The following is a 15,412-nucleotide window of genomic DNA, read 5'->3' on the forward strand; positions in this document are numbered from 1 at the left end:
AACCAGTTATTATTATTTATATTTAGTATTTTCAAGATCTAAGTACCTACTAGAGTAAATTCAATGTATTCCTTTTGTGTCTATTTAGTAGACAATATGGTAAGACCATTTGGTCTTCACTAGTGCATTAATTATCTACCAATAGGTGGACTACTTTTAATAATCAAGAAATATGGAGGAATGTATATAATACCTCAAAGATACTGGATCTTCCAACTACAAATAACTGCATACAGGAATATAAAAATTGTACTTTACTGCTATAATTAATTACTTAAACCATCATTAACAGAACACAGTTATTCATTAAGAAATGGTTTTAGATGTATCCCTTATATTAACAGTGCCTACAAAAAGCTTTCTAGATTTTAAAAGGTTAAGGAGCAGACTCTCCTCTGTTATCTGGGATAACCAGATTCACCATGACCTCACCACCAACTGTGCTTACATAATTTTGAGCACAAAACCACATTTGGTAGCACCAATTACATAAATAGTGAAGGAATAAATATTATCTTGAATTGTGTATGTAAATACACACACTAAAGTAATACCATACATCCTACTGGTATTTTCTGTGAAAGACTATGGGACTAACCCTTCAGATATCTGACAGCTGCAACTTTCAGTGAGTGAGATTCACCACTTTGTTTAATTAATAACGTAAACCATATACAAATATTTATCAAACAAAATTGTGTGTGGCACTATATAATTGGTAATGGATATATTGAAATACCTGCTGCTATCATAGGCAGGTAAGTGGATAGTTAATGAATCTGTAACTGATTGTACTAGCAATAAGTCCTCCAATGACTGCTTAATATCATTATACTAAAAGAAAATCTATATAAATGATCAGAATAATGCATAAAATCTTGAATAATTTTCAGCATTTTTCCAGATTATATACATGGAAATACATGCCAAATTACTTTTCTTTATAACTGGCAACTTACCAGGGTCTGTGTAATAGTGGAAAACCCAGGTAAAACTAGAAAGATGACAGTTATGTAACAGGTTGACTGACTTAAACCAAAGGAGTCTTCTCCTTTGTCAGATATGGAAAATTGACATAAATAATATTTTTAACCAATGATGCATGTCTTGCAAATAAAATATGAGAATTAAAAACGAAAGCATGTAGCACAGACAACTGAGCCTGTGCAAACTGTAAGTTCTGTTCATTCCCTAGGAAAATTACTAAGCTGTGTTGAGAATCCAAGAATCCTGTCCATGAGGTTCTGTACTAGCATTGATAAAGATGTCAATAATTAATGATCTGCTGCTGCCAATGCATTTCAGCTGCTGTGAAGACACTGACATACCTTTTCACATCTGTGGCTCCTTCACCTCTTCAGATGAATGCTCCTACTGAACCAGCTACCCATATAAACTCCAACAACTGTTTGTAATAATTGCTGATCTAGTGCTAAAGGCAGCATTCAAACATTGGGCTCTGACAGGCACAGAGGACAAATCCCCCATGAACAAGAGGCAGCTCACATACATGAATACTTCACAAAGTATTTATTTCTTTCTAAGCAGTGAACAAAATCTTTGATACAGATTTAGCAACTGTTCAGCATTCTTAAATAGAAATTTATTTTCACGACAGAGTGGTGCATCATATACGTCTTTATTTTCACACACAAATATAATTTTTTTTGTTCATTACCCAGGTAGAAAGGCATTCTACTAAAATGATTAAAAGAGTAAAGTAACAGGTAAAGTTACCAATAGGTAGAAACCTACACCTTTTAATTTTACATGGCCATGAATAATGAAATATCAAGGTCATTAATATTTTATTACTTTCAATAATCTTGCTGCCATCTGGTATTATAAATTTATATTTAATAAAAAGATTTCTCTAAGACCTAAAAATCCAGAAATTATGAGGCTGTTTTATAACTTTTATTCTCGCATTACAAATACTAAAGCGGGACTTATTCCCCATCTGAGAGAAACTAATAGCCCAATACATTCTACACTGAAACCTGGTTTACAATCTCTGTAATTATGTGTAAGCACATCCTAACAATGGAAATCAACAGTGTTTTGTTTGTTTTCTTTCTTTCTTTGGATTAGTTTATTGATACCTAAAAATAGCTAAAATATAGAATACATAGTGCCAAAGTCTGTAGTGAAGAATGCTTAAGGCTTTAATAAGCTAACAGTAAAGCAGATGAAAACTTAAAGGTATGATCTATAGTCAAAAACTTCATAATATGAAAATGCAAATGCAGACTGGCACAATTACATACATGTTACAAGCTTTTCTATCCCTTGATAATTGCTAAAGTATAAAGGAACAAATGGATTATTTAATTAGTGTTTAATTTTTAATCCACTTATAGTAGATCAGGTTTTTAATTCTGGAAGATAACTCATCCATTGCCACCAGTAACAATAGGGTATTTTGTTACGGTAGTTTCTAGATTGTTTTCATGTTTGTGAAAAAAAGGCAAATAAACCAGATTTTTGGTAGATTTTTCTGTTTACACAACCTGCCACTCTATACTAATCCAAATCCTTTTTATGTCAAATAATTTTCTTTTCACACTATGAGCAGTTCTATTCACACTTATTTTGTTTTGGTGTAACTACTGCAGTCTAAAGCACTACCAGGTGAGGGGAAAGCCCCAAACTATGTAGCTTTATTCTGAGAAGCCTGGAGTCCGGAACTGAATTCTGATTAAGAATCGCTTGCAAGCCAGTTTCTACAATGACAAAATATTAAGAAACATAATTTATTATGTAATAACTTAATTCAAGCACTTTTTCATCTGGCTGACAAATACTCTTTATTAGTGGGGGGAAAAGGAAAATTTTTTTTTTTTTTTTTTGTCTCTGCTACAGAGGGGATGTTGGCTGTTTGGTAAATCAGTACCCTGCAGCCTGTTAGACAAATTTAATGACAGCTGAACACAAGAGTCAAAAATGCCATGACAAAGAGTCTTCAGTATGTTAGAAATGCAGTCAAACAGCCGGGCAAGCATAAGGTAAAGAAGCATGAGGGAAAAAAAAAGAAAAGGGATTGCATAGTTACAAGGGAGCAAAGAAAATAAAAGGCATAAGCAGTATGAACCAGACTGTGGCCTTTATAAAGGTTTTACTCTACCTCTTTATTAGTGGAAGCCTCTGCTGTACTGCAGACATCTTGGTGATGTTGTCTGCTTGATGATTCAGCACCTCGAGGTGAAGAGGAATCTGGAGATGGAGACTAGACATTGCAAGAAAATCAAAAGTTATTGTGAGTGCTTGATGTAGAAATTATTCTTTCATTTTCTGCATCCTATGCTTTGACATTCTAAGAAAGAAAAGGCAAAGTCACTTAAGAGTAAGCTGTGATGGGAGACAAGTGAATTGACCTTAAGCAGCACACAGGGATTCAGCTAAAGTTTATTTATTTGTCAAACTGGGAAAAATTAATAGAAGACTGAAATTTCCCCATAAACACACAGGCCCATCAGGTATTATTAACCTAATTGCTAAACTAATCTAATCTGAGCAGAAGAAGGTCACAGTGGCTGACCATAAAAGTTATTTCATTATCTTAGAATATAACTTTTATAAACTGTGCAGAGCAATATTCATGTATTCAAGAATGTGTTAATTTATTCAACAACAATTCAATACCAGTGTAATCAAGGACTGGGATTCCTCAATCTAGATACAGTAAAGACTTGAAAAATATTAAGAGTTCATGCTATCAGCTCAGTACATGCTCTTTAGATCAGATTTCCTCATTCTTCTCCTTTTTCCATAAACAATTCAGTGGAGAAATTGTCTATGTGATTGATCAACAAGTATCTTGATAAAGGGGAAGAACATTTTGGGAAAGGATATTCTAATCACAGACAATGCCTAATAAATTCTGGTGATGTGAAAAAGCTGTAGCAAGGCATCTGAAGTACAGAGCTGGGGATCCTGGTATGAGGGTGCGACACAAGTACCAGAATGTGGAATTAATAAAGGTAACCAAAATGAAAGAGAGTATAAAGCTTTAACCCAGCAGGCATTTTTAGAGGCAGGTTTTAAGGAGATACCTACAAAACATGTCTGCCCAAGCCAAAATGGAAATCCTCAAAAGGGAAGTTTACATTTACCTACAGCTGGGTATTTAGCCCAAAAGCCCTGCCATTCTACACTCTACTTTAGCATAGGAAGAGTGCAGCTCAAGCTGTGACAGCTCAACAGTTCATCACTGATGGCAAAACAAGTCAAATGCTATTCTTATCTTTTCATAAACAGTATGACATAGCTTTTCTCTGAGCCAATGAGTCATATCAGAAAAGGGATACATTTCCAGCGGACTGAGCTGGCAGCAGCTCTACCCGCATGCTCTGCATTTACTGCAGCTGAAAAATTGAGTTCCACGAAATAGTCTACAAAAAACCCACAAAACCGAACCAAGAACAACAACTAAAACCCCAAACATCTAAGTTTGTCTTAGCCTCCCTTACATATGAAATTAAACAAGAAAACATAACTCCCTTCTCCACTTTTTTCTCTTTAAAGACATTCCTCTATCTCAGATAATAACTAAGTATGAAAATTATAGTTAACTAATATATATTTCCTAAGCGTTAAGAAGCAATTCTTTAAAGATATCTCCCATGTTAAAGAGCAGACCCTGCATCTCTCCCTGTATTTTGAACCACAACTGCAAGACAGAAGAAGATGCAGCTGTGAAACAATCCCTAGGAAGCTGGCATGTAGTTGCACCATCAGACTGAAGAATTACTTTCCACACAAAGCACATGAGCAGGGGCTGTGGGAGAGATACAGGCTCCCTTGAGTTGCTGTGTAATTACTAATCAAGAGTAACACAGTGATGCAACTGCACAAATAGCAACTTCTGTTTACATAAGGAAGAGTTTTCATGGTGTTCACATTCTTATTATTATGTAGTATTTATGGATTAGGAATAAATTTTAAAGCTGCATTATACTTTCAATGCACGAATGATATCTAGACATTGTAGCATTCAGCTTTAAACAAGAAACAAAGAAATCAAATTAAGCATGTGATATGCACGTGCAAACACACAAAAGCGTTCTTTATAATGGCTGAAAACTCATATTCACATACTGAAGGATAAAGATTAATGATTTCATTTAAGCCAGACAATTAGCATTAAGAAATGGTGCATTATTTGAAATGTACTAGCAGTTACTCCAGTAGCACTATAAGTGCCTTTCCTCAGGTACTTTTATCTATGAAGTATTAGAACTAAGTTATTACCTGGCTTTCTGTGTGGTCTGTATGAATGTCTGCTCAAATATGTGTTTTGGGGGAGAAAAACCTCTGAAAAACAACAACCAAACAAACAACCCCCCTCAAAACCAAACCAAGAACTAGAACTACCAAACCCAAATATCAAATGTGTTACAAAGTCTGGTGCATGACATGACATGAGAACTGTCCTTGAAAACATTTGTACAGGAAGTCCAGTCCTTGAAGAATTAACACTCAGTTCTCTTTGACATGAAAATGAATTTTTAGAGGTACTGTATATATAATGTGCAAGGGAAGAATTCAGTCAAAGCAATAACAAGAAATATTTTGATTGATCATAGTGGATAGATAATTTGCACAGCTGCTCTAAACAAAGTCTAAAATAAAGGCTTAGTGACTGTTTCACTTCCATTTGTCATTAACAAAACAAGTTTTAGAAGCCTAGCAAAGTTGTCAGAACACAGTAAGGTCACACGATGCATGCTGTTATTAGGCACAGAGGTCTATCAGTGGAATTAGATGGAATTTTTTACATGCAGCAATAAAAAAGTGATAGCTATCCCTTTTTCTCTTGAATATCTACTTACATTTTTCTTACAATACTCAACCTGGTACATCCAAAAATTCTCCATCTCAATTTTGATGCTGACTCGAACAAACATGCAATCCACTCCACCTGAGAAACCTTCTTTGCTCTTGTGTAGAGGGATTTAGTAACAGAACTTGTAAAAGGAGAGGATTGTGTTGCATCTAACCTATCCAGGTCAATCAGCTGTTTCCTATACAGTTTATTAAGAGACATGTAACTGACACTGAAAAACTAAAACTGATAAAAGCAGTGTTGTTTTATGTACTTTTACCACCAGATCATTTGAAGAGAGTACAGCTTGAGGGTCACATAGGCTAGGACAGAGAGGATGAAATCATAGAATCATAGAGTCATATAATCATAAAGATCATCTAAATTTTACTGCCCCTGCCATGGACACGGACACTTTCCAATAGACTGAGTTGCACAAAGCCCTATCCAGCCTGGCCTTGAACGCTTCCAGGGATGTGGCACCTGGATAAACTGTGCCAGTGCCTCACCACTCCCACAGCAAAGAATCTTTCTTTTTATCTAATCTAAACCTACTTTGTCAATTTGAAGTGGTTCCCCCTTGTCCTTTCAATACATACCCTTGTTTTTCACTGACCAGTATCCCTAAGTCCTTACCTGTAGAGCTGCTTTCAATGAATTCTTCTTCCAGTTTGTGTTTGGGATTGCCTTGGCCCATGTGCAGGACCTGGCACTTAGCCTTGATAAATTTCATGAGGTTCTCACCGGTCAGGTCTGCCTCTCAAGCCTATAATATGTCCCTCTGGATGGCAACCCTTCCCTCCAGCGTGTTGACCACACCACTCAGCTTGGTACTGGCAAAATTGACAAGGGCACATTCAATCCCACTGTCCATGCTGCTCACAAAGACGTTAAACAGCACTGGTAATTTTTTGTTTTGAAAAAGGTAGTTGATTCAGAGCTTTTTTATAGGACCATGTGTGTGGAAAAATCAACAAATGCTTCAGAAATTCAAGATTCACATAAACAACAGGACATTATTTATTTGACACTAATGTCTACCTACAGGCATTATGGCACAGGTATGGCAAAGTCTCCTTATACATTAGGTCAGGAAACAATCAGATAAAGCAAGGCTTTATTTTTTTTTTTTTTTTTTAAGAAACAGTGCTCTGGAAAGAACCCATAAACATTAGGAAAAGGTCAAAGCACTATCAAATCTTCAAGTTCAACACACAAGTGTAGTCAGGTGCATTCTATCACAAGAACTGCCTTTATCAGGACAACTACGTCAGTAAATCTCCCAGGTTTTAGACCAACTATATGATGGCAGTGACCTCTCATGTATACAGCTCAAATTCTGTTCACTAAAATACAGACTGAGACCATAGGTTTTAATTGGCATAAATACCCATAAAGAATGAAGCTAAAAGCTAATTATTATTAGTTGTGATTGTTGAAAATTTGTTTTAAGTACAGTGGGCTTGATAAAAATGATACCAACTTAGCACTTTACATATAACTGCATACTAAGGCACAATGCATGCAATTCAATTTATAATTCTGACATATGGATTTAACTTTGTACTGTAGTTCTGGTATAACTGCCTCTGCACACACCCCATGCTCTTACCCATCTGCTGGGCCCAGGACCTGCCCCCCGTTAGTTTGTGCATACATGATAGGACAAGATGACCTGAGACAAGGTTACTGGCTGAACTGCTCCTTTGGAACAACACATCTGAATAACTGCTATAGGACCTCTCCATAGAAGAATTTCAGGCAGCCTAAAGAGATTCCCCCAAAAGGCTCCTCCTGTGCCCAAGACAACTGATAAGCACCATTTATCACTTTAACTACCATCTTGGGTAGTTTGCATCTAAAGTGAGGAGCTCTATCACAGGCAGCTGTTGGATCAGGACTCTGACTGACCCAAGAGCTGACTCATACACATGCTGCCACAGAAATGACCAATTTGTTTATAGGTAAGACACTTGCTGCCTATGCAGATAACATCACGTACAATAGTTATTACACATTTAATGAAGGAGGTGTTTTGTATGTAGCTTAAGGTAAACGACAGCAATGGATCAGACATGCTGCAGTGATCACATAGGATCACAGACCAACTGAATCTAAGAACAAATGCAGTTTGGAAAGTCTTGGTTTGTGGAACTTCTCCTGATCCAGGTGATGATGTCCTGCAAAGACAGAGACTCCCATCACTTACCACCATCTGGACAATGAAAAACAATCCCATTTGAGGATATGACTCAGTGCTGGCTGCTTCTCTGAGTATGCACTTCCTTTGCTATAGTTTCACTTCAACTTCCAGTGCAGTTTTATGTGTCAGTCTGAAAAAATCACTGTAGGTTTCTCCTGCATGTTCAGAAGATTTTACCTATATCAAGTGCTGTTTTAGTTTTCAACAGCACAGAAAAATCAAATTACTTTAATCATTCAATAATTTAAAAAAATGTAATAAAAAAACAATATTCAAGTGGTTATATATCCAGTGCTCACCATAATTTAAAAGCCAGTAACTCATCTGGGAGTGCTTGCCCTCAAGCAATCTAATTCCGAAATTTAACCTTTCTTCCACGTGATCAATGAATAAAATACTTTGTGTTTTGGTTTGCTTTGGCTCTTTAGTGATTTTTGGTTTGGGGCATTTGAGGCTTTTTTCCCTGCATAAACTTGAGTCTGGGTCTCTCATAAATTATGGAAAGTTGACGTATAGTTTGTGTGTTCAACAAACAGTTTTAAAAGATCTACTCAGAAAAAAACAATATACTGCCAATGAAAACTCATTTTTATTTCTGTTGTTTCCTTTCTCTCTTTTTACCCCTTAGTTCATTTATTACTGAAGCCTGTTTAATTATTTAAAAGACTTCTCCATTGCCTTTTAATAACATATTACTCCTGCTGTGGAAGAAGTGAAGCAAATTCATCTCCATGAAAACACTGAGGTATCAAAAGTGAAAAAATCTTGCAACTGAGAATGCAAGGGTTGAAATAAAATATACATAACCAAAAACAAAGGAGAAGCAAAACAATGCAGCTTAGTTCTGTTCCACCTGGCAGACTTGTCTTCAGCTCTGAATTTCTACTTCACAAATCCAAACCACCCATATACGTGATTTTACTTTGTATTAGGGTCTATTCTAATGTCCCACCATCTCAAATGTCTGCAGAGGAACAGATATTACAAACACCAGTGACAGGGCTTTGCAAAACCAAAGTCTTGGCACGCAGAAACAAATCATGTCCTGGAAATCAACAAAACTTGGTTTTCAGATCTATAACCCCAGGGATAACTGAGCAGACCTCAGAAAAAAAGTCATGGTAATTGGTTCTCAAATGAATGACTTCTACCTCCAAACCACTGTTTTCTTCTGATGCAGTTCCACAGATTTTTCCATCAAGGGTCAGTTTCCTGATGCCACACTTCCTGCAGCTTTGCAGCTCTAACTGCTATTGTATTTGAGAAAGAGATCTTCGTGAGGACATATCCAAAAGATGGTCTGCTTTGGTTTGAAAGGTTTCTGATAATATATGCCAATTGTACAGATCTCATTTGTGTGGCAAATATTTAAAAATACCCTTACTGCCTTTATTCAAAAGATATTGAGGATTTTTCAGCTTTTATCAAATATACAAGTACACCTGCTCCACAAACTCCCTGTCCAGACCACTCTCATTCAAGTGAAAGCATGCATCATTAAACCAGGGTGCACATAACACATGACAGCTAATATTCTCCATTGTTAAATATTAAACAGGTACCTCTTTACTCTATTTATTTATTCACAGAAGGCTGCTACCTGCCTCTTACACCACAGGACTACCAGAGTTTATTATAACAGAATCCTCCATGGGCAGTGAGCAATTTACATTTCTCATACACCTTACCAAACACTTATTCTGAGAAGAAATACCCAGGAATGACTGACAATCCTGGTAGATTAACCTGTGAATAAAACTAGAATCAGGACATCATAAATACACACAGATACAGTGATCTGTGTCTTTCTTACCGTCACAGTCATTGCATATTTTTCCTAACAGTCCCAAACTATACCTAGCTACAGGCTAGCTGAGTACCTCTGAATTGTTAGCTTCTTAAAATAGTCTCTGGACACTTCTAAATGGCATCCTACCAAACATTCTGCTGTGAATGTATTACACAAAAGCTCAGCACTGGGGAGTAATAGTCACTTTCTTGGGATAAAAGGCAAAGGAGGATGATGTATTTAAATAGCCTCAACCACAAATCATTCTTCTTGCTTGACTGGTCCCCAGTGGACAGCTTGCAGCTAAATAAAAAGTGACTGTTGTTTGTGCCTAAACAAGTCTTGCAAGTTTCAATATCATATGATTAAGAAGGCAATATTATTAGAAATATTTTCAGGTAAATTCTATCTCTGAAAGAAAATTGTTTAACACAACTTGAGGATTAAGTTTCAAAGTAGACCTGCAAAATAACTGAAGGCAAAAAAAGTACTCAATTTGCATTATTTATCTGCAGCAATTTGATACTTCTGGGGCAAGAAAATGGCGTCTGCCTGAAGGTAAAAACACTCACATTTCCAGGTCAATAGTATAAATCCGACAGAAAAACATCTCTGCCATATACTGGTTACACTGAAAAGCTCCCATCTGAGATCCTACTTTTTTCTTGAGGGGGACTGAAGAGCAATTTACAATTAGGTGAATGGGTACAACTATGTTTTTATTACACTGATCACTTATGGTTATTTAGTCAACACAAGCAATTTTTGCCCAATTTACAGCTAAGCAATTCTAGGAACGCTGCATTAAAGAAATCAGACAGTTTTTGAGTTGCCATCTAAATTAAAGAATCCAAAAAAGCAAATATCTCTTCTTCAAAGAAAAACAAAATTCCAACTCAGTCCCAAGCCCCTTCTACAGTAAGTCTTCTTCTCAATCTGCTACAGATCTTCTAAATTATTTATGTAATTTACTTCTTCCTTCCAAGAACACACACTCTTTGCACATCTACAACCATCATTTCTCTCTTTGCTGAGCTGGAATAACTCTCATTATAACCACTGTTTTGATTTCAGCCAGCCTTGAAAATTTCAGTCAGGTTCCTATCTGACATGGTACAAAAAACATTGAAGGAAAATTTTTGGTGCAAAATGGGAACCTCTATGTACTTCAATATCTAATGTATGAAGACAAAAATAAAAACACCTGTTATGTTCACTATATGAGCATACCAGCTGTGTCATATCAGCACATCTCAGAAAAATTCAATTCTGCAAGATGCTCAGTTCTCCTGGATTTTGGAGAGCAGGTGAAGCACCTTCAGAAGAATTTGGTGATCTCAGGATCCGCAACCTAATGTCACCAAGACCATCACGGCACTCCATTACAATCAGTCTGGAAGAAACAGGAACTTTCTTGATCTTCCAAGCAGTAACAGCATTTTCAGACAATATGGTAAACAAAATGTGCCGAAAAAGATCTATTTGAAAATGGGGACAGAAATAATTTTAGTTTTGTAACCTTTTAAAGTTAAGCTAAAAATAATTCCACACAAAATAATCTAGAAAGATTTCTTCCCTCATATAACTGCAAATCAACTCTATAAAAGACATAATTTTAAAAATATTTGTAAAAGCAACTTTTGCTATATAGTTGTTTGTTTGGGCTTATTTAAAGGTTCAATTAAGTTTTATATTAAGAATCAAGAAAAAAGCCCCACAACACTCGCAAAGCTGTGTTTCCAACAGTTTTGCATGAAAAATAAAATCTAGGTGCTATGTCTCAATCAGCTTGCATGGTTTTACAGCATCCCAAACACCCTGCTACAAAAATCTTTCTATTTGTAGAACAGTAGCCTTCCTCATTTTGAAGACAGATAAAAAAATCAGAAGCCTGTTATAGATCTACCTGGCATGTGATCTTTTTTCACCATCTGAATTCCCTTTGCAGTAACTGAGATGTCTTGAATAGTTCACACACATTCCTAGAATGTTACAATAATTCAGTCTAAAATACCAAAATAAGACAGAAGAAGTTCTACTTCTACTTTTTTTTTGTTCTTCCAACAAAAAAAAAAAACAAAACCCAAAAAAAGCCAAACAAACAAAAAACCAAGCAAACAAAACAAAACAAAAAAAAAAAAAAGAAAGGAACTTAGAAAAAAGCACCAAAAACCGAACAAAAGGTAACAAAACCCATTCTACATCAATAAAGAGGAATAGAGCAATGTTTGCAGGTCCTTGCCATTGAAATAGTAACATAGGAACATCTAAGAGATAATTTTTGGTCAGTAAATTAAGCATACCACCTCTTTTCAGACATAAATTTAACCCATTTAACAGTTGTTTATGAGTTTATTTTATAAAATAATGCAAAAAATCTCATAAAACTTGTAGTAAATATTAAGTTAAAGACAGCTGGAACCACAACCTCGTAGACAACCCTGATCCAAGTTAAACCTCATGCCAAAAGTACACTATTTCAGAAATGCTAATGCTTAAATCTGAACAACTGCCTTCAATACTCAAGTTGTTGTAAATACCACTTTAGAGTGATAACATAATACACTGAGATTCATAATACACTGAGTTCTAGAGACTCCAAGTTGACATGCAACTTTTCTAGAATATGAATCTGAACTATGATACCATCATAAAGAATATTACTAGATTTCTGACAGAACTATTCGGACTGTTACATGGCAGAATATGAAACCTAGTGCTGGAATCCTGGCTGCTGAGAATTTTAAACTTTCTGCACTGAAAGGTTCAGACTCGCAGGAGAGCACTGCATTTGACATGAGGCTGTGGAGAAGACTTCCAAAATTGATTAAGAGCACTGGGATTACGGGTGTGTAGTTGGTTAGAAGTGTGTAATATCACAGGGTTGAAAACTTAAGAGTTTGGGGTTTTAGAATATAGAAATAAATATGAAGCAAGATGGAGGTTTTAGGGTGGAGACGGGTTGTTCTTCTTTACCTTGTTTTTCCTTCTTCTTCATGGGTTTGGGTGATGTTTTGTAATTGGACAGAAAAGTCTGCATTGCGGGCTTTGGGGGATCAGTTATTGGATTAAAAGGGAAAACAGTGTAGGTGTCATTTCTTAATTGGATGATTTATTCTTATAAGATCTTGTAACAAGAGATAGCTAGCCATTTTGTGCCTTGCTAATGAAAGACTGCAAAACTCATGGCTGTGAAGTTGTTTCACTGATAAGAAATAATAAACACCTGAGTCCAAACATGAAACACCATCTCAAGTGTCTTGAATCCCGACCTTGACAGAAGTAGAAAAAACAAGCAGAGATCCCACACCTAGAAACTTAAGAGTAAACAAAAGCATACACAGATAGACAGTTTTGTTTGGTTGTTTGGTTTGGTTGCTATTCTAAAATATATTATGGCAGTAAATAATGTAACAGCATTTGTTTCAGAAAAGACACATAAAGAGCTTCATGTGACAAATTCTTATACAGCATACCTAAGGTCAGCACTGTTAAAAAAAAAAATCTGGCTACTTGAAAATGCATGTTTACTTCTTTTATGCTCTCCAGAGTACAAATTTAAACAAAGCACTTTTTCAAGAATGAGACACAGAACAAGAATATGATGCACCTTCCCTTACTACCATGCATGTCACAGTTAAAGGAATTAGACACATATAACCGAGAGGTGAAAACTTTGTGTACTCACATCCCCATCTAGTGGCCTCTGGTCGTCAGAATCCCTGGATGGACTGATGTCCTGCCGCATCACCCAGATAGGCTCCTTAGGTTCATCAGGGGTATAAGGAGAACGGATGGTCCTCGTCTTCACTTCTTCAATAGCCTCTTTAATATCCTTGATGGCCAGTGAAATTGCATCTCTTTTTTCCTTGCTGTACCTATGTACAGATTCGCCCGAGCCAGACATAACTCGAGAACCAGATGTTAGCTGGCCATTACTTTCATGCCCACCACTGACAAGAGCCTGGCCATGCTCCAAACTCTGCTCTGACTCTGGCATGTCTTCAGCTGCCTTGTCTAAGCTCTGGGAGCTCATGCTCTGCTTCACCTCTGCTACAATCTGATCAATGTCCTCCTCTTGCTCGTAACTGTCCATTCTTGGGTAGGGTGCAAACTCTGCTTCCTTTTCAGGGCTGTCAGACTCTCCATCAGACCGTTCATCATAATGGTGAAGGCGGGCACCAAGTGCCTCCTTGCGGTAATTGTCGGCTTCCTCTCTCTCCCGTTCATACTGCTGGATGCCCTCCCTACCATCAAGATCTGGTGTGTCTCCTATTTCCTCATACACATGCTCCTGCAGCCCATAGTCAGCATAAGCCTCAGCATACTGTTCATCCTCTCCTCGGTGGAAGAGGCGATGTGTGTAGACATAGCCCGAGTAGGCTGCATTCATGGCTTCCTCGTGCTCAATGGAATGGAAATGTAAGTGATTGGGCAATGTTCGGTTATGAACGGCCTCGCCATGCTCAGCCTCTGCATTCTCCGTGTACTCCTCGGACTCAGGCCTGTACTGCACTGCATATGCACTCTCATCCTCATTTTCCTGCACTCTCTCAATGTTGTAACTGTCCTCCACTGTGGCTATCACATCCCCTTCTGCAGTATCCGTGTGACTGTGGAAACCACTCTCAGTGCTGGCTGACCGAGCTAACATGCCTTCCTCCTCCTGCCCAGACAGGCCCACGTGGCTGCTGTTGTTGTGCCTTGGGTAGCGAACTGCATACCTCTGTTCCTCTTCCACCTCTGAGTGCTCCAGGTCAGCTTCCACTGACTCACTCACTGCTCTGTTTGCTGGCTCTTCACTGATCTCCCCCTCAGGTGGTCCAACCAAATGGTTCATGGCAAGTTTTGGAGAGTAGGTCGCTTATTCTGCTGACATTTTGTCTATCACAGCTGGAAAGAAATTAAAAATAAAAAAACAAACTCTGACATTACTCCCAATAAAAAAAGTGGAGTTAATAAACAGAAGCAACAAAATGCACCCTTCCTTCCCAGCAGACAAACATTCAACTCAGCTCTGAAGTCAGGTAATAGACAGCACAACAGTATGATATCCCATGCAAATGATTTCCAACAGCAGCAACCAGCAACAACACTCTTTGGGACTTCCCCCTTTCATGGACAAATTCTTTAAAGAAGTATCATTTCCAAACAACCTGTATGCACTGCAGTGGCATTGCAATGATGCTGGCTATTAGAAAAGCCAAATTTTGCCAGGAGCTGAACCATGACAGAGATGAGAGGAATATTCCACCTTTGCTCCAGCACTTTCCCCACAGATCACTAATGTGGAGCAAAGGAAGGATGCTGTAACGTAAAACAGCAGATTTAGTCCTCTCACAGGAGTCTGCAGTTACCACGAGACATGACAGCTATGCCTTCAATACTTCTTCAGTGTGACATCTTCAAGTGAACTAGTCACCCTATGCTCTTTTAAAAAATCAATAGAAATTAAAGTTGTACTCTCAGGACGCAGTACATCTGAAGCACCTGTTTCTTCTTCCTAGAGAAGCACGCAACAACTAGATATAACACAGTTATCTTTCTGGAACTACCTATAATCAGTTAAGATGGCTTCTTTCCTAAAACATGGTGA

General features: G+C 37.3%; 1 protein-coding gene across 8 annotated transcripts in view; it reads right to left on the reverse strand.

The window, feature by feature from the left end:
* APBA1 (amyloid beta precursor protein binding family A member 1) overlaps positions 1–15,412 on the reverse strand; it is an 85,114-nt gene that overhangs the window by 27,466 nt on the left and 42,236 nt on the right. For all 8 annotated transcript variants that reach the window (XM_085567238.1, XM_021549800.4, XM_077790312.2 and 5 more), the window contains 2 exons: positions 13,505–14,709; positions 3,125–3,226 (listed from right to left, as the gene is read on the reverse strand). In XM_085567238.1, coding sequence (XP_085423364.1) covers positions 3,125–3,226; positions 13,505–14,656 — 1,254 coding nt within the window. In that variant the 5' untranslated portion in view covers positions 14,657–14,709. The remainder of the gene's footprint in view (positions 1–3,124; positions 3,227–13,504; positions 14,710–15,412) is intronic.

Source organism: Lonchura striata, chromosome Z (genome assembly GCF_050655825.1).
Source record: "Lonchura striata isolate lonStrDom1 chromosome Z, ASM5065582v1, whole genome shotgun sequence".
NCBI classification, from domain to species: Eukaryota; Metazoa; Chordata; class Aves; order Passeriformes; family Estrildidae; genus Lonchura; species Lonchura striata.